Source organism: Nelumbo lutea, chromosome 4 (assembly GCF_056320005.1).
Source record: "Nelumbo lutea isolate HS-2025 chromosome 4, American lotus-T2T, whole genome shotgun sequence".
Classification (NCBI taxonomy): Eukaryota; Viridiplantae; Streptophyta; class Magnoliopsida; order Proteales; family Nelumbonaceae; genus Nelumbo; species Nelumbo lutea.
Window position 1 is genome coordinate 63,521,964 of NC_142687.1, and position 19,953 is coordinate 63,541,916.

Genomic DNA, 19,953 nt, shown 5'->3' on the forward strand with positions numbered 1-19,953 from the left:
TTTAGAAAGTAAGAAAAAATACTATGTTTAAAGAAACATTGAAAAATATTTTGGGGTTTGAGGAATTCGATTAAGATTTAAAAAATCATTCATGACTTTGGCATTTTCTCAAGTTTTTGGAATGTTGATTGACTTGAAATTATATGAGTTAGGATTTGATAAAGAGATTTTATTTGATAATCCTTACTTTGGTATTTTCTCAAGTTTTTGGAATGTTGATTGACTTGAAATTATATGAGTTAGGATTTGATAAAGAGATTTTATTTGATAATCCTTACAATAGAACATGATGGTTTGACAATATTATTTCACCTTATTTTATGAGCCTTGTGCTTTTGTTAACTTGATAGATTTATATATTGGATGATTCTATAAATAGATTTTTATTATGAGTTAGGTATTGGGATCTAATGCTATCATTTTATTATTAATTTTGGGACTTGGGCATGTAGTGTTGTAACTAAGTTCAAGTTCTAATTTAGAAAATACTCTTGGATTTTGGAAAAAGTTAAGATTTGAAGGAAATGTCGAGAGTAATTAGTTCATGTACCATGTTTATGAAAGGAAATGCCTAACCCAATGAGTTTGCACACCGAAAGCAAACTCATTGGGTTAGGCATCCATTCAGTTTGGAGAAAAGCAAGAAAGATATTTGAACTCAAAAGTTTATGAAGGATCATGAGAATGTCTTTTCAATACTAGCTAAGGGAGTATCAATCCTTACACCATATGTGTGCCTACTTGACAACCTGGAGTTTTGAAGGTGTGAAGGTCCAAATGGCCTTTTGATGTTTTATTTCAAAAGTAACTCATAGAGCCAAACATCTACTTGGCCAACGTTCGGTTGAAGGAATAAAGCATCATTTGATACTGGTCAAGGGAGGGTTATACCCTTTACCATATATATACTTAATCCTCCTAAAACTTGAATACTTAGAATGGGTCAAGGTGGCATTTTGATAGACTTAGGTACCTATTTAGCCAAAAAATGGTCACAGGATAGAAGAAGCCCCCAAAAAATGGCCTTTTGACGCTACTTCTTCGGATCTAAGCTTATAGAGTCATGCATATACTTAGCCAAGAGAAAGATGCAGGGCAAATGATTAAAGGGGTCATGGCGTTTTAATGTTACTTCTCAAGAGCTGTGATCATAGAGTCATGCATCTACTTAGCTAAGAAATAGACATTGGACAAATAATGAAAGGGGTCAAAATGCTCGTTTGATGCTACATCTCAAGAGCTGAGTTCATAGAGTCATGCATCTACTTAGCCAAGATATAAAACAGAAACCTGGAGTCGGAAGATGGTCATTTGAGAGTTTCAGAATCTGATAATTGTAGTTTTGATTTTGATCTTAACTCCTAGATTCCTTATCCTTAAATTTTTTTTTATTATTGTAGTTTGAATCATAAATGAAATTTGTAAATTTCATTTTGATTTATTTAATTGGTTTCGATTTTTTTTATCTTACATTGATATTGTTATTTGGCTTTGATTGAAGCTTACTTGGAATCTAGCTTAGACTTGGATAACATTTCGAAATTTGGACCTGGGTATTGCCTTTGGTGACATTTAGGGTGTTTTAGTGTCTTTTAATGGAAGATCAAATCATATTTTTTTGTTTTTGTTTTTCTCTCTTTTTTTTTCTAATAGGTTGAAAGAGATTGGGTTTTATTTTTATCCTATATCTAAAGATGGCAACCACATAGTGCAACACTCATGGTGTCCTAGTCCTAGTTATACTATAATTCCTTTATCCTACTTTCATTTAAAGTTTCTATATATGGGTGTTCTAGGTGTGGTGCATGGAGTAGTTAGGTGGGTTATAGACTCTAAGGTTCCAACAAGGTTATTAGCCTTCAAACCTCTACCCAAAGTCTAGAGGCACACACCTACTATCCTTCCCCTAGTAGGTCAAATGGGATTCTAATTCTATTTAAATGAGAGTGTGTGCATTGTAAGTGTTTGAACAAGCAAGAATAATGAACATTAAAGCAACAAAGAACAAGGGGAGAATGTAGCCACATGTTCGAGTTTACAAACAATCCTACAAGTTTATAGGTAGCTACTTTGGGGATTTAATAGAAGTTAGGTTCTCTTGATGCTTTTTAACTGAACCAAAGATAAGGAAAGAATAAGGAACAAATGCAATTTACAGCTACCCAAAACTAAACTAATCATACTCAATTATAAAGAAAGCAAAACTAAAAGTTTTGAGAGAGTACCAAAGGAAAAGAAGGGAAGGGAAGAAAAAAAATCCCCCAAAAAAAAACAAAAGAAAAGGAAAAAGAAAAAGAAAAAAAAAAGGAAAAATGAGAACTGTACTATTTTTCTACCATATTGAAGGCTAGTCGTGGTAGACACTTAGTGCGCTACGGCAGAGGGTGCAATGCGATAACCGAAAGTGGGGAGGATAGATGGGTGTGATTAGGTATGATAAGACTAAAGTACAGTGCAATGGGTAGGTTTCAAGGTGGGACAAGCAAGAAGAAGGTGTGATGAGTAGCTCCTAAGTTGCGACTTTGAGCTGTTGAGTTGCGATGAGGTAGAATTAAGTTGCGATGAGGTTGATCTGAGTTGCGATGAGGTAGAATTAAGTTGCGATGAGGTTGATTTGAGTTGCGATGAGGATGAACTGAGTTGTAATGAGGTTGATCTGAGTTGTGATGAGGTTGAAAGAAAGGTGCGATTTGGATTTCTAAGTTGCGATGAGGCTCTAAGAATGTGCGATTTGGATTTCTGGGTTGTGATGAGGCTCTAAGAAAGTGCAATTTGGATTTTTGGGTTGTGATAAAGTTGAAATGAAGGTGCAATTTAGATTTCTGAGTTGCAATGAAGTTGAAATGAATGTGCAATTTGGATTTCTGGGTTGCGATTATGTTGAAATGAAGGTGTGATTTGGATTTCTGTGTTGTGATGAAGTTGAAATGAAGGTGCGATTTAGATTTATGGGCTGCAATGGAACTGAACAAGATTGCAATTTCAACAAAGGTATGGTTTTGGGGAAAGCTTTTGGGTTTGATTTTGGCATGGAAATGGCTTTGGGGTGATTGTGCTAAGAAGGTCTATCCCGCCCAACCTTCTTGAGGTGTGATTTTGAATCGCAAACCAACAAAAAAATAGTCTAAGCCTTATAGCAAACAATAAATGAGCGTGAATTTTAGGCAAAACGTATCCCAAAAAAGGTCCTTAAAAATCCCCAGTGAATTTGCCAGCTGTGAGCTCCGGGAAGCTTATGGCCGGCTTAAAGAGATGGAGTTGCCACCCATTTTTTAGGAGAAAATGGGCCCTCATTTTTGGGTTTAGAAAGATTCAAAATGAACATTTGATAGTGACCCCGTCCTCCATGGGTAAGGTGCACAACCAAGAGATTTTGGGTCCTAAGGATTGGGAGAGGAAATGTCTTAGACACCCCTATCTCCAAGTTGCTTTAGCAATCCGATACGGGAATTATTCAAGCTCAACTTCTTTCGAGGAAAAACATAAATGGTTGTAAGAATTTCTTAAATCCGGAGGAACATGCTTTCAACCTCTCCTAAGACTAAGTTTGAGGTGATGTTATCAGGTTTTAGGTACTGATTTCCCTAAGACTCTCGCCTCTTTGCCTTTATTCTTAATCAAGAAGGAATTACAAGTAATGGTTTTTCAACATTTCAGAACCTCAAGTAACCCAGAAAAACTAAAAAAAAAAGACACACACTTTTGTAGGTACCTTGTCAAAAGTTTTCCAACAGCTAGGATTAGATAGAATGAAGTTCCAATGGGTTCTTAAGCTAGGCTAGAGCTGGGCTGGGAATTTTTTGTGTTAAGTTTGGAAGATAGGGGGTGAGGCTTGAACTTGGCTCTAGGGATTTCAGGATTACAAGTTGAATTGGTGTATCATAGAAGTTGGGAAACTGCCCTCCTCCTCTCTCTTTCTTTCTCTAGGGACCTCTCTCAGGTTTCCTCCCTTCAGTCCCCCCTCGTCTCTCCCTCTTTCCCCTTGGTCTCTCCTTTCCCTTTGCTTCCTCCCCTTTGACATCAGTATTTATAGAAAATAAGGGAGGGGGTCAAATTTGAATTCCCTCAACTACGGTGTTTGGGATTTCACAAAGATCTTTCCCACAAATAGGCAAAGATTCTTCAAAGAAATAGGTGTTCAATCAAGCTTTCCTGTTTGGTGAAACTCTTTCTTAAATTTAGGGGTGGTTTTAATGGGTTTTGTGCATCCAATGGGAGCTTAGGGTGTGCTAGATAGGGGTGGCAACGAACCGAGCTTTTCACGAGCTGCTCAAGCTTGGCTCGTAAAAAGCTCGGTTCGGTTTCAACCAAACTCGAGCCCAATTTATTGGCTCGATTATGAAACGCGCTGAGCTCGAGCCTACTAAAGCTTGGCTCGTAAGGTTCGTGAGCCGGCTCAAATATATATATATATACAATAAAATTATAGAAATAATATATATATAATAAAAATGTTATAATTATTAGTTATTATAATTCTTAAATTTTTAAATATCAAATAAAAAATATTTTTATATATAATTTTTTATTTTTATAAAATATTTTTTCCCAAAATGGAGTTCAAGCCAAGCCGAGCTCGAGCTCGAGCTTATGAATTTTTTACTCAAATCGAGCTTGAGCTCAAGGTTCTGGCTCGAACTGAGCTTGAGCCTTGTAGAACAATCTCGACATCGAGCCTCGTACTATTCGGCTCAATTCGGCTTAGATGTTGCTGCCCCGTATTTGGGGTTGACAGTGGCAAAAAAACATAAATTTGATGAACTTTTAAAAGCTATTTTGTCATTTTTGGTCTTAAGTAGGAGTCTGTTTGGTATTTTGAACTTTTGGGGTTTATTAGGCTCTGTTTGATTGATACAAGTATTTCAATGGAGTTAAGTAAGGAGTTGACATCAGTCCCTACCCTCTTAAGATTCTAGGTTGGACAACTGATGTGGCGGTTAAATCTAGTGTGTCGAAATTGTATCCTTCTAGTTTAACGATCAAATATATGAATCTTTATAATTATAAATGTCTTAAGACTCTTATTTGGGGATGACCATTTATAACTTAGCCTAAACCAGGCTAGACCTATAAATTTTTGGGCTCAAGCAACTATTTTCTTCTTAGCTAGGTCTAGCTTAGATTTACACAAACCCCACACATGATGCAGGTAGTAGGATTGTAAATAGATTATATTCAAATTAGATTCAATTATGAAATCTTTAGAACCGCCTTTACATCTCATTGTTATGTTGGGTTTTGCATCCTCTATGAGTTTAATCTCCAACCATCTTATTGTGTTTAAAATGACCAAACAAATAAAAAAAGGTTTAAAAAAACCAATTATTTTTTAAAGTATCCATGCATAATAAATTTATATAAATATAAAGAAATTATTATTTTTTATATATAATTATACCACAACATACACACGCACGCGTGCGCGCGCCACACACACACACACACACACACACACACACACACACATATATATATATATATATATATATATATATATATATAAATTATACATGGGGTATCCATGTATAATAAATTTATATAAATATAAAGAAAATATTTTTTAACTTTATATAATTATACCACACACACACACACACACACACACACACACACACACACACACATATATAATATATATATATATATATATATATATATATATATATATATAATTTTTTATTGGATTCGGTTTTAGTTGGATCGGTTGGGGTTAAATTTGCATATAATCTGAATATTAATTGGATGCTAGTTCTTACATTCAAATCCAAGACAACCAAATTTGGAGTCAAATTGGCTATTAAATTTTCAGAGTCCATTGATAGCCTTAGCATGCACGACCCAAGCTAACCCCTAAGCTTAACCTATAAGCTATATACATATATATTTAGATAACAAATTTTATCTTAATATATAAATAGAATTATATATTTTATAAATTAAAATTAAATAAAATTTTTAATTTATAAAAAATCATATTTTTATAATTAACATGGGCAAGCCCATCCCTATCCCAAGCCTAAACAAATATTGTTACGCTTGGGGCGTGGGTTGGCCCTAGGCTAGACAACCTATAAAATTGACATACACTATCAAAATTTGGTCAGGGATCTTTTATGTTTTTGTTTCATTAGGCAACACAATGGGGATAGCTCATTCCCCATGGCTCCTTTGGGATCAATATTAATAATTTTTCCCTAAAAGTAGTTAAAACCACAAAAGTAACGCATGCATTGGTTTAGTCTAAATTAAAATGCCACATTGCTCTTAGGGGTGCAACTTAGGGGGTTGGGTCAAGTCGATGATCAATTAAAGCCCCACTTTAAGTAACACTTACAAAAATTTATAACATTTAATCAATAATAAAGTAAAATAAATAAAACAAAACACTAATGGATACTATGAAAAAAATAATTATTTTATTAAGTAATTAGTAATAATTTATTTTTTTGTTAAAAATTATTAACATAATTAATCTAAATTACTATATTACTAATTTTTGTAACAAATTACTAAAATAAAAAATAATTATTTAAAAAAAACACTGCATTCATTCCTTATAATATTTATCATAAAATGTTTCACTTTTACTTAACAAATCCCATGCATCAACGGGTCCCACTAGTCATTAAATATAGGGAAAATTCTCGATTAGTACCTTGTACTTTGGGCCTAGCGCCACTTTGGTCCCCGAAATTTAAATTGCAATAATTCAATACTCAAACTTTCAAAACGTGACAATCTAGTACCTATCGTTAACTAAATGTTAACCAACCGTTAAGTGGCACTTGAAAAAAATGCAAAATAACCTTTGATTGTCATCTAATTTTCTTTATCAGCCATCCAAACATTGACAAAAAATTAACAGTCCCAAATCCTTGCCTCTTCTATTCAAAAACGTCAGGGTCACTAGAATACCCACTCAAATGTGACCCCGACTTTTTTGAATGGAAGAGGCAAGAATTTGAGACTGTTAATTTTTTACTAATGTTTAGATGGTTGATAAAGAAAATTAAATGACACTTGAAGGACATTTGTGCCTTTTTCAAATGATACCTAATGAAAGGTACTAGATTGTCACATTTAAAAATTTTGAGTATAAAATTATCACATTTTAAAGTTTGAGGGAACAAAGTGGCACTAACCACAAATCACATGATACTTATTGAGAATTTTCCCTTAAATATAACGTGCTATAAAAAACAAGAACGCCCACAGCAAGTTAGCAACAGAGTAGGGTTATTTTAGTCTTTTAAAAATACAGAGTCCACTTGCGCGAACGGTTAGAGGCGAGGGGGTCCGTGCGGGCGCCGTGGTGAGTGACTCGCCTCCCACGCTTCCCTCTTAGATTTTTTTCAGAGAAAGAGGGGCTAAGTGAATTGACTGGTTTCCGGCGAGCAAATGGCACCGATTTACTTCGTCATTATCGCTTTCCCTTGTGTGATTGGAGCTATCGCTTTAGCAGTGTTTCATATTTACAGGCACCTAAGGAATTATACGGAACCCACTTATCAGCGGTTCATTGTTCGTATCATCTTCATGGTTCCTGTAAGTGGTCTTACTCTTCTTGAGCCCTAATTATTAGCATATTTCGTTATATGTTATACTTGCTTGAAATTTTGATTACGTGTTATTTTTTTATATTGTTAAGTGTTTCTTGTTGGTTATGGTGGTGTTTTTGTTGATCCTTTTTATCATGTAGCTGTTACAACATTTCTTCCCCAAGCAGGTGAACCCTACTATATTATTTTCCTCCAGCCATGATTGTTTCTCCAGCTTCAGAGACTGACAACGAAATGATTGTCTTGGGTGAAACTTAACTAACTGTCATGATGTATGCTTTGTTCAGTACATATTGAATCAGAATATCACATATCCGATAAAAAGAGCATCTGGAGTTTCCTGGAGCTGAGGAGTCTAACTTGGCCAAATCTGGTTTTCTGGTGAAAAGCTGAAGTCTGTAGCAGAAACGATCTTCCATTGTATTGGTCCCCGGCTCGAAGTCTCCTTTACGTCTTTATATCCCTTGATTCAGACATCCCTTCAAGTCCTCAACTGTCTTTCTTATCTCTAACACACCCTTCAGTACCCTATTGAAAGACGTATCCCCTGAACCCTATTGAAAGACGTATCCCCTGAACCCTTTGTAGGCATATGGTATAAGGAGTGTGTTACGTCATGGAGAACAAATGAGAGATAGAAATGTTGGGTCAGAATTTTTGTGCTACAGTGCTACTTATGCATCTTTTGGGGTTGATGACAATACCAACTATTTGTGATTTATGTTTGGGTTTTATCTGAAATTTTGAGTGAATTGTGAACTGATGCTTCTGGAGGTACAATGGAAAGGCACAATTGATGTTGTAGTGGATGGGATTATGCATGTTGTTGGCTTGTTGCAGTACGACTGGAATTCCTTCCAAGTGTTTTTTCTGGTACCTGAAAACCTTGAAGCTTGCAACCAATCCCTTAACAGGAAATATAACTGGTATGTTCAAATAGAGACAATGGGGAGGATGGTTTGTAAATCACTCTTTCCTGTAAAGAGAGGGATTGTACAGAATTATCTTTTCATTAATTTCATATTTGTGGTCTTACTGTATTAATCTAGGCTTGGTTACATCGTATGTCCCTCTTTTCATACCAAAAAACCAATTTTGAATAAGTTAATGTTGATTGGATGGGTTTTAGATTTTGGAAGAAACCAAAGTTGTTTAAAGAAAAGCTTATGATTCTTGTTTAATGAATTGTTTTCTTAACAGAAAAGGAGACACGCTTAAGGTTCTGGCCATGTCTTATAGGAAAACATCGGTTCTGATACAAATCGAAGACCTCGACAGTGTTATGTAGCATTCAATCTAAAAAGGCTTTTTGAGGGAGATGATTCAGAAAGTCACTTTTGAGGTGGATAAAGATAAAACTCTAGGATCAGATGGATTTACAATGGGTTTCTATAAGGACTGTTTGGGTGATTATCAAAAGGGATCTACTTATAGTTTTTGTGGAATTTCATTTAACGGCATTCTCAATGTGGGGCTGAATGCAAAATTTTTAGCTTTAATGTAAACAATATGGAAGCAATACACACAAAGGATTTCAGACCAATCATTTTGATAAGGAGCTTCTATAAAGTAATATTAAAGTTCTTATCAGTAAGATTGAGAGGGATTTATAACCGCTCTTATTTCCCATTACCAAGAAGCTCTCATTCAGGAGAGACAAATAACAAATCAGATTTTAATATCCAATGAATGTGTTGAAGAGATACTAAGATCTAGGAATAAAGGCTTTGTGTGCAAACCAGATTTTGGAGGGAACATATAATAATAATGATTGGTGGTGGTGATAATGATGATTTGTCATTCTTGAAATGGATTCTTAAGAAGTTGGTTTTGGGTACAAATGGAAGACCTGGATTAGGGAATGCTTGATAACTACTGATTATTGCATTAGTGAGTGGATCAATGCTTTTTCCTTCTAAGTGACGTCTTTGTCAGGGAGATCCATTATTCCTTTGTTCTTCACCTTAATTAGAGGTTTTAGAGTGGTCTTGGAGAGAGGATTGGTGTCTCATCTGCAATTTACAGATGATATCATCATTTTGGCCAAGACAGGAGCGAGGAAGGAGTGTTAAACCTGTTATCATTGATTAGATGCTTTGAGAGACTATCTAATTTGAGAATAGATCTTGATGAAAGTAGTCTGGCAGGTTTGAAGTTATTGGGAAGTATTCTGGTATCCTTGGGACTATGGTGTCATATTGGCCAATGAACTACTTTGGCCTACCTCTAGGAAGCAACTGTAGGTCTGTTTCTTCTTGGGGGAAGGAATTGCATCTCTTTAGGGGGAAGGAAAACAACTCCAGGGTGAATTAAAGTGCTAGGTTCTTCAAAAGAAACCAAACACAGGGTTCAATATGATAGGGAGAGATACCTAGGGTGGATCATACACCATATTATCCTCCTCCTCCTCAACCTTGCCCCATCTTTATGGGGTTGGCTATATGTGTCCTGTTTCACCATTCTGTTCTGTTAGGATCATATACCATATCTGATCATAAAAAACTATTCAAACAGTCCCAATCACCATTAGTTTACCATACAGCAGTCATAACCCTCTTTATCTGTACTCCAATTTAGATCTTCATCGCACTATCATGTGAACGGAAGAAAAATAGAATAGTATCTTTCATATAAGTTGATAAACATAGATGTGGTGTATAATGCACAACAAATCTTCTAGGTTTAAATTGTAGGAGTAAGAAAGAAGAGGTCCATATCTGATTATAATACTTGCTTTGATAAAGCTTAAAAGAGAGAGAAGGAAAAAGAGAGAAAATGTTGATATTCTCCTATCATAGAGCACATTTATTTGTAAGTTGTAAAAACTAGAAATTAAAGAGGTCCTTCACTGCCAAAATAATTACCAATCAGTTTCTACACTATATCATATTTATTCTAACAAAAACTAAGGTAAGCCCATATTTAAGCAATAGAGGAACTCAAATAGGGCCCTAACTCATAAAATAGCTATTATAATACTCTTCCAATTGTATTACTACTAAATAAACCCAAAACAACTCCTAGGCTAACTAAGAAAATAGAAAGACTCAAATCCTATCACAAACTAACATGTTATCAGTAAAATGGCCATAACTCACTCCAAAGATGTCGAATTACAAAACTTTGGTCTTGTTGGATGGGTAACTTAAAAAAATAACTGAAAGAAAAATGATGTCATTTCATCTTCATGTTTTTAAAATTCTAAAACCTCTCGAATATGACTTTTAAACAACTAACGGCCTTTTAAGACAATGCCAAAGATTAGGTCTTTATCCAGTCTACCATCTGAAAGACCATGATAACCAGGACCAACATTGGGTATATATAATTTTAAAATTCCTTCACATTATAATGATAAAGAAGCTACATGAGTTAGTATAGTGTATACAAGCTGAAATATTTTTTTTTGGTTCCGTTAAGTTTAATTTTTTTTTGTATTCTTTTGTTTTTTGTTTTTGACAGGTTTATGCTCTTATGTCCTTCTTATCCCTCATCTTAAATGACAACTCAATTTATTTCAATTCCATCCGAGAAGTGTAAGCAATTTTGTTTTCATTTAGTGGTGCTTGTATTTTGTTATTTATGGACATACAATTTTAGAATTAACTTATCATAGTGATCAGAGTGACTATTATTATTATTATTATTATTATCATCATCATCATCATCATCATCAAAGGGATAATATTAAGATCTCCTTACAATACATGCATGCTGTGGTGGAGAAATAAAGTTCTACCTTTTTCTTACTGTTGTTATTTTATTTATTTTTTGATAAGTGGTGTAGAGAATTGTATAGATTTCTGATATCATGGTAGAACCCCAAAGATGCAAGAAGATGCACTTTTTTTTTTTTTTTTGATAATTAAGATGATGCACATTTAATAAGAAAAACTATGTATAATCATGTACTTCAAAAGATATCTGCAGTAGCGGTAATACAGAAAAACTAGGTATTAGTGGTGTGTTCAGGTATCATCTTGGGGACATCTTGGTGATTTACTCAGGACCTATTGGACAAGGAGATTCAACTCTAGCAAAACTCTTGGCAGTTCATCAAGGGTTGAAATTTGGGGAAACTCTAAACTACATGAATACTTTAGTGGAAGGAGACTTGAGAATCAATTTTTTTTGTCAGAAATAAAAAAGAAAACTTATTAAGGAAGAAAAAAAGAGTGAGATTGCAAGGGAAGTGATAAGAAACCACCTAACTGGAAAAAGAGACCCTAAAACCCGACCTCCCCTCTGATTTTTAAGAGTTAAGAGTCATGATTGACTGGATTAGAAATAACAAGCTAGGTACATGGCAATACAGACACATATTGAGAGAGGTAAGAAGCCTGGTTAGGGACCTAAGAGCTTCATTCAAATGTACAGAGAGATTGGCAAATAGCTTTTCAGATGCTCTGGTCAGGTAGGGAGTGATTAGAAATCGGTTTTGTTAGGGGGTTAGAGATCCGGGAGAAGGGCTAATAGAAATGTAATTGGGGGTAGCTATAGGTTGGCAGCGAATGCTGGCCCAAGTCAGAGGTCGCTACCGTGCTAGGCAACGTACATACCATATAAGGTCGCTGCAGGCTGGGCACACCCTTCTGAAGGTTTTTTGAAGCTGAATTTCGACAGGAGCAGTCAAGGCAACCCAGGTCCCTCTGAATTGTGAGATTCACCAAAGGCTGAACTGGTAGTGCTGCTGCAAAGCTTCTTGCTAATCAAGCTTCCAGCACTTGGAAGTAGTGGGAGACTCAAAACTGATCATTTCTTGGGTCAGGAGTAAACAGCTTGTGCAATGGTTCTTTAGGCATGAGTTTAGGGAAATAGAGGGCATCACACAGGAGCTGAACATTACTTTCAATTGGGTAAGAAGGATTGCAAATGGGATAGCCGATACTCTAGCAAAACAAGGGGTATATAGGTAACAGTTGTTTTGGGCACTATTGTAACTCTTGTAGCAAAACAAGGGGTATATAGGCTTGAATTACTTTTTTGTACATGGTAATCATTTTGTAAAACAGGGTTTGCGGGTATAGTGCTGCAGGGGCAGCTTTTATATGGTCCCTGTGTACAGTTTCTTGTTGTACATGAGTTGATTTACATTTTAATACAGTACTTTATTTCCCAAAAACTCTAAGAGCTTCCTCATATACACATGGAAGGGTGGTTGCCTCCACTCTTAAAAAAGTATTCACTGTGAGGGTTGTTATTTTCTCTATCAGAAAAAAAATTCACTTCAAATGGTGAGGATTCATATTAGCAATGACTTAAACACATGTGCCCATCTAATTAAATTTTATAAATAGACAGTTTCTAAACTCAAATAAAATACCCAATACAAAGGTTTTCAATACCTTACATTGATGTGAATCCCATTCTTCTAGATAAAGTGAGTTGTTCTTGACAAATAAAACCTAGTTTAATCTCTTAAATCAAATAAAAGCCTAACTTAAATTTACCATGTAAATAATGACTCCCAAACAAAATACATGGGAATAGTTGCCCCATACTTGATACAGGTTGGTTATTAACTAGTAGTTTTTGAAACTTCAGATCATATGACTAGGACTAGTGTGTTTACTTTCCTTCAATGGTCTTCTACCTTGGTGTGTTAAGTTGCTTGATGCAACTACATATGAAGGAACTTGCATCCTTTGGACCCGAGGTACAAAGGATTTTCTGTACCCCGTCCAATAGGTTGTGGCACAGGGTCATTAAAAGCATTCATGGTGAAGCAGATAATGTCTGTGATGCAAAACTAGTTTCCAGTGCAGCTCCAAATTCTCCCTAGAAGGCAATCTTTGAGGTACTACCAACCTTTCTTCAATTTATCAGATTTGATGTTGGTTGTGGCAATAAAGTTTTATTTTGGGAAGATCTTTGGGTTGGGGATATTCCTCTTATGGTTAAATTCCTGGACCTCTCCTCCTTATCAAACCTTAAAAGCAAACCTGTTGCTAGGTTTGGTATGTTTTCAGATTTGGGTATCTCTTGGGATTTTGGATTCAGAAGAGGGTTGAGGGAAAAATGAATGTGAGTCTCTAGTGCTTTTGATCTCAACACTTGAAAGGGTCTACTTAGACCAATCTATAGTTGATAGTAGAGTTTGATCCCCAACTCCTGATGGTTTATTTTCTTGTGCATCTTTCTTTGGTTTGCTCACTCATCTGATCCTATGGGGGTGAACTTCCCTGTGAGAGAAATCTGGTGTAAACTGATCCCTCCAAAAGTACAAGCTTTCTGTTGGGAAGTGTGCCTAGGGAAGTTTAACACTTGTGATGTACTATAGAAAAGGAAGCCAAACAAATGCCTCTCTCCTCATGTGTGTGTCCTTTGTATGGATTTTGGTGAAACCCTACCCCACTTACTTTTATTCTGCTCTTTTGTTTCTGGTATTTCATATTTGGAATGTTGTTTGTTCTCTTTTTGGATGCAGATGGGCTCCCCCATAGGATGTGGTAAGCCTTTTCAGCCCCTCCTTCCTGAGACAATAGAAGAAAAGAGGAAAGTGCTCATGGAAGGCAGTAAGAGCAGATACAGTATGGACTATGGGAGGAAAGAAACCTAAGAATTTTCTTTGAAAAAAGTAAATCAAAGGAGGAAGTTATTGAAGCCATAAAAATCAGAACTGCACATTGGGTGAAGACCATGGAGCTATTCAAAAATTTCTCCACGAATGAGATTCTAAGAAGTTGGGCTGAAGTAGCACAAACAAATGCACCCAAAGTAACTGTGAGAGTGGAATGGAAGCCACCGACACTGAAGAAACTAGAACTAAACTTTGATGGGAGTTGTTTTGGTAACCCAGGAAGGGTAGGCATAGGGGGTGTGATTAGAAATCATCTGGGTGTTGTGGTGGCACTCTTCTTAGGACCAATAGGTATTGGTGACTCAATACAGGCTGAATCTCTAGCCCTACTTCAAGTCTAAAGATGGCTGAGCAGATAAGAACAACAGACTTAGAAATAGAAGGAGGCTCACTACTGGTCATTTCTTGGGCTAAAAACATCACATCAGTACCTTAGAAGCTCAAATTTATCTTCAGAGAAATTGACATACTTGCAAGGATGATCAACCCTTAGTTTGGTAGGGTCAAATGGAACGCAAATGGGATGGCGGATACCCTAGCAAAACAAGGGGGCAAATAGATCTACCTTGTACTGGGCAGAATTGTAGCTGATTCTATGTGGTTGCAGATTAGATTAATGCTTTTCTGCAACCTATAACTATTGTAACTGATTGTAACTTTTCTCTGTTATTAATTAAAAAATTTTCTTGCTGATAAAAAAAAGAGAGTCCAGAATCTAGACTTAACGGTAGTGTGGACTCCAAAAAAATTTAAGTTTTCTTTTCCTGCCCCAAACCTCTCCCCTTTCTTTCTTCTCGAACTCGTCTCTCTCCCCCTCTTCTTTCTTCTTCCCCCTTTCCGCCACTACAACCCACTACCACTCTTTCCTCCGCTTCTTTCTTCTTTTGTTCTGCATAAATGCTCATCTATCGTACTTCCACCCACCCGCCCAAAATCTCTCTACAATCAAAATACCTTTCTCTCATCTAATGCACTGCTGCTTTTCCCAAATCTTTCTTTGTTCTATTCTTTATCCTTGTAACTAACAGATGTACACCAGACAAATCCATCTTTACCTTTTATGGAGAATCTTTATACTTTTGTGACATTCCATTCTCAACCAATTTCTTACATATCGGGCCTTTTCAAAAGGAGGACAAAGACAGACCATGATCTCGATCTATCATCACAATTAAGTTGGAAATACAAGTGGTGTGATCATGTCATGTGAGCCTTTAAAGTGGCCACTAATTTTCTTTAATGGTCTGCCTGCCTCTGGTTGACCCAACATCGAGTTATTAAAATTTGAGTCAAGGTTCCTTTCTTGAAAGCCTACCCTAAAAGCTGAGTGTTTTCCACTTCTCGAGCTTGAAGGCCTCAAGGATTGCTCTGCTGCTTGGGCAACTGTTATTGATTTGATCTGCACTGGTTTCAGTCCTAGAATGAGAAAGAAAAAGAATAGAAGGAAGATTGAGAGAGAAGAAAAAGAAGAGTTGGGAGAGAAAAACCCTTGGTTTGATCTGGAGAAGATTGAATCAATTCTCTCTAGTTGGCCAGGTTATATTTCTCATCTTCAATATGCCGATGATACCTTAATCTTCATGGATGCATTTGTAGAACAAGCTTACAACTTGAGAAGAATCCCCAAAAACTTCCAACTGCTTTTGGGGTTAAAAATCAACCTAAGTAAGAGTGTGATGATTGGGGTGGGAGAAATTCAGCAGACCTGCTTGGAGGAATGTGCTGGGGCTTTAGGGTGCCTCATTGGGGAGTTCCTTTCTCTTATCTCGGGCTCCCCATTGGGGCTAGGGCAGCAGCTCTACGTGTTTGGAAACCTGTTATTGACCGCATTGAATGAAGGTTGGCAGGTTGGAAAGGCAAATACCTCTTCTTTGGGGGGAAAATCACTTTTATAAAGGGTTCTTAAATCACCCCTTTTTTTTTGATAATTGAATGAATTTTATTAATCACCAAAGATGAGTACAAGCATCCCAAGGAGAGGTACAAGATGAAACCTCTCTAGAATAGCTAGATACAACTTTTCAGACTTACTAGAATAAGTTACAAAGTAGCCCAAAAAAGACCTTCCCTGGATATAACCCCTTGCTTGGCCAATGAATCAACCACAATATTAGCCAACCTGGTTACCCATCTAACATCAACTCTCATATTACTAGTTAGCCACTTCACTTTTTTGAGGAGGTCTCTATAGCCCCAAATGGCAATGTTTGGGTTTGACAGCCACCCTACTACCACCTGAGAATCTCATGCAATTAGAAGATGTTCCACCCCAAGCTGGTTGGCAATCTATATCCCTTAAACAGCAGCTAGTAACTCAGCTCTTGTAGAGTCTCCCACTCCCACTGGTCCTGAGAATAAGGAAATAATGTTGCTGTCCCTATTCCTTAGCACACCCCTACACCCGAAGGCTCGGGGTTACCTTGGCTGTTCCTATCAAAGTTCAATTTAATGAAACCTTCTGGAGGAGGTTCCCACTCTACCACACTTCTATTCTGCCTAGTGGAGGTATTAGCCACTGCTACCCAATTTCTCCAAAGATCATCGAAGGAGAATTCAGAAAACAGGGCCAAGGTCTTCAGCCAATGGGTTACTCTAGTTAAGATACAGTCCTTCACTTCAGCAAAATTTCTTTCCTTCTCCACAGAGGTTCTAGCATTCCTTTCCTCCCAAACAGTTCATAAGATAGCTGCCCTGATACATTTTCACATAATGTTACCTCTTCTCGTGTGTCATCCAAGAGTAGATGGATTAAACAACATACATCAGACAGCAGGTTCCACCTACATCCAAATAAATTAAAGTTCCAACTCCATAAAGCTGCAACAAAGGAGCAAGAAATCAGTAGATGGTAACAGTTCCCATTCTGGGCCTTACATAGGAGGCACCAGTTAGGGGAGAGGCAAAGATAAGGTCTCTTTTGCAAGTTTTCCAAAGTGTTGATTTTCCCATAGAAAACTTCCTAGCAGAAAACAACAATTTTGTGGGGAACAAGTCTTATCCAAACTTCTTTAACAAGGAATACCTGGGGGTTAGGGTTAGCATCAAGGGATTTTAGAAAAGAAGCACAAGTAAAGGTGCCTTTTGGAAAAGGAGTCCAAACTCTTTGATCAGATTTAGTGGGGTCCAAACAAACCAACTCAAGTAAATGAAGCAACTCAGAAACACAAATAACTCATCATCTCTTGATCCCCTACGAAAGCCAAAGTCCCAATTTAAAGACAAAGGGAAGTATTGGACTTGGGAGACACTTTCAAATTGGCTCATTTTTGTAAAGGGAGAGAGTAGAGAGAGGGGAAAAGATCTTTGAGGGATTGGTTCAGTGATTTACATGCTTGAAAATGTTTTATATGCTTGATTTTAGTTTTAAATTTTCATTTGAATATGCTTTACATGTTATGTTTATGTATTTTAATTTTAGATAATAGGTTTTTTAAAACATTTATTTTAAAACTTAAGTTTATATTTTTTATTAATATTATGTTTAATATTTTTTTGTGATTTTTTGATTTTATTTTGAAATTTTTTGACATTTTTTTTATTTTTGCACATTGCTTCAAAAAGGCATGCGCCTCGCCTTGTGCCTTGCACCTCGGGCGCAACTTGGCCCCTGCACCTTGCGCTTTTAAAACACTGGGTTCGTTGCACACCCAAATATCCTCCCAGAACTAAATAGAAATACCAGAGCAAGCTTCACACCTGATAAACCTAAGGAAGTGAGGGAGAATACCATGTATAGCCTTCCAAGGTGTTTTCAGAGTAGCCCGACGAGATCCTGGCATCCCAACCATTCTTTGAACAACCATGAATGCTTGACACCACCTCATGCCATAATCTCTCCCTCTCCAGAGACCATTCTCCATAGCCACTTCCCTAATAGGGCTTCATTCTTCTGAACTATGTTTCGTAACCCCAAGCCCCCTTCTTTCTCACTTTTATTGACTATCTCCCATATGATTAGATGATCATTCTTCACTTCTCCTGGTTCCCACAAGAAATCCCTAATTGCCTTTTCCAATTTCTTAGCCTCCTTGGGGAATCCTAAAGACTGAAAGGAAGTAGGTTGGAAGGTTGGCAAGTGTTTCTCTAATCAAGGTCACCCTACCCCTATAGGGACATAATTATTTTTCCAGGCCACCTAATATTTCCCAAATTTCTCCACAATAGGGGATTAGAAACTTATCTCGTTAGGGTTAGCACTAAGGGAAGCCCTAAGTAGGTCAAAGGCCAAGAAGAGGTGGCACAACCTAAGCAAACTGCAATGAACCTTACCTCCCCATTCTCCAAGTTTATTCCATCCACCCAACTTTTATCAAAGTTTATCTTCAAATTGGATGCATTCTCAAAGACCTGTATTAGATTCTTAAGATTGTCCACCTTGCTAAAGTTACTCCCCTAACAAAAAATAATAATATCATCAACAAACTGAAGGTAGGTCAATTTACTAAACACATCAGCAACAAGCGTGAAGAGGAAGGGAGAGAGAGTGGGCCACCTTATCTTAGGCCTCTAATGGCTAGGAAGAAATCCTTAACCACTCCACTCCATTCACTAAGACCGAGTAATGACAGGAAGTTAGGCAACCACTTATCCAATTACACCATTTGTCCCTAAAGCCTCACCTTCTTAACACCTCCAATAAAATACTCCAACCCACTAGATCATAAACCTTTTCTAAGTCTAGTTTGCACACGAAACCTTGACTGTTTGATCTCCTCATTTCCTCCATACTTTCATTTGCAATGAGGATCTGATCTATAATTTGTCTCTCCTGTACAAAAGTTCCTTGTTCTTGACTAATGAGAGAAGGTAGAACTGTTGTGATCCTCTTGGAGAGCACTTTTGCCAAGATCTTATAAATGCTAGTCACTAGGTTGATTGGCCTAAAATTTTTGGGATGTTTAGCATCAATCTTTTTAGGAACAAGAGCTAGGAATGTAGCATTAACTAAAGGAGTCACCACATGTTTGTCCTCAAATTCTCTAATGACCCCTATTAAATCTTCTTTGAGCAGTCTTGATAAAACGCCATTGTTAAACCATTTGGTCTTGGATCCTTAGCTCTATCCATAGAGAAGATGACTTGTCTAATCTCCTCTTCTTCAATAGTTCTTACTAACCATCCCCTACCCATCTCATTCAAAATTGGCCAATCCTCGTCCTCCACTCTCGTCCGATCCTCCAAAGATCTTTGAAAGATTGATTTGAAGTGAGCCCTAATGCAACTAGCAATCTCCTCTTGAGAAGTTATGTCAACTTCATCGATCTCAAGATTTACTATCAAAATTTTCTTTCTTCTCCCATTGGCCATAGCATGAAAAAAATTTGGTGTTCCCATCCCCTCCCTTAATCCACTTATGCCTAGATTTTTGTCTCCACAAAATCTCCTCCCTCAATAGGACCTCTTCTAGTTCCTTTTTCAGTTTCCATCTCACTTCACGATCTTGCCCACCCATCAATCTTTGGGACTCTTGCATCTAGATTCTCAATTTGAGTTAGTAAGGTAGCTTTTGTTTCCTCTACTCTTCCAAATTGATCCCTATTCCACTCTTTTATTTTGGATCTCAATCTTTTTAACTTTTTATGGAATCTAACCCTTTTCCATTTCACCCCCTCATCTCTTCACTCCACCATTCCTTTACCCTATTCACAAAATCCGAATGTCTTGACAACATATTCTCAAATCTGAAGGGTCTGAGTCCGGTTCCAAGTGGTTCTTGTCCTACTTCTATAGGGCAGTGGTTGGAAGAGGTAAAGCCTTAGCCATCAAACCTCCCCAATGATTCTCCAACCTTCATTGGAAAGAAATCTATGTAAC

General features: G+C 36.8%; 1 protein-coding gene across 1 annotated transcript in view; it reads left to right on the top strand.

Moving 5' to 3' along the window:
- Positions 1-7,202: 7,202 nt before the first annotated feature.
- LOC148860860 (organic solute transporter ostalpha protein (DUF300)) overlaps positions 7,203-19,953 on the top strand; it is a 64,623-nt gene continuing 51,872 nt past the window's right edge. The window contains exons 1-2 of the mRNA XM_088984698.1: positions 7,203-7,545; positions 11,022-11,095. Coding sequence (XP_088840824.1) covers positions 7,399-7,545; positions 11,022-11,095 — 221 coding nt within the window. The 5' untranslated portion in view covers positions 7,203-7,398. The remainder of the gene's footprint in view (positions 7,546-11,021; positions 11,096-19,953) is intronic.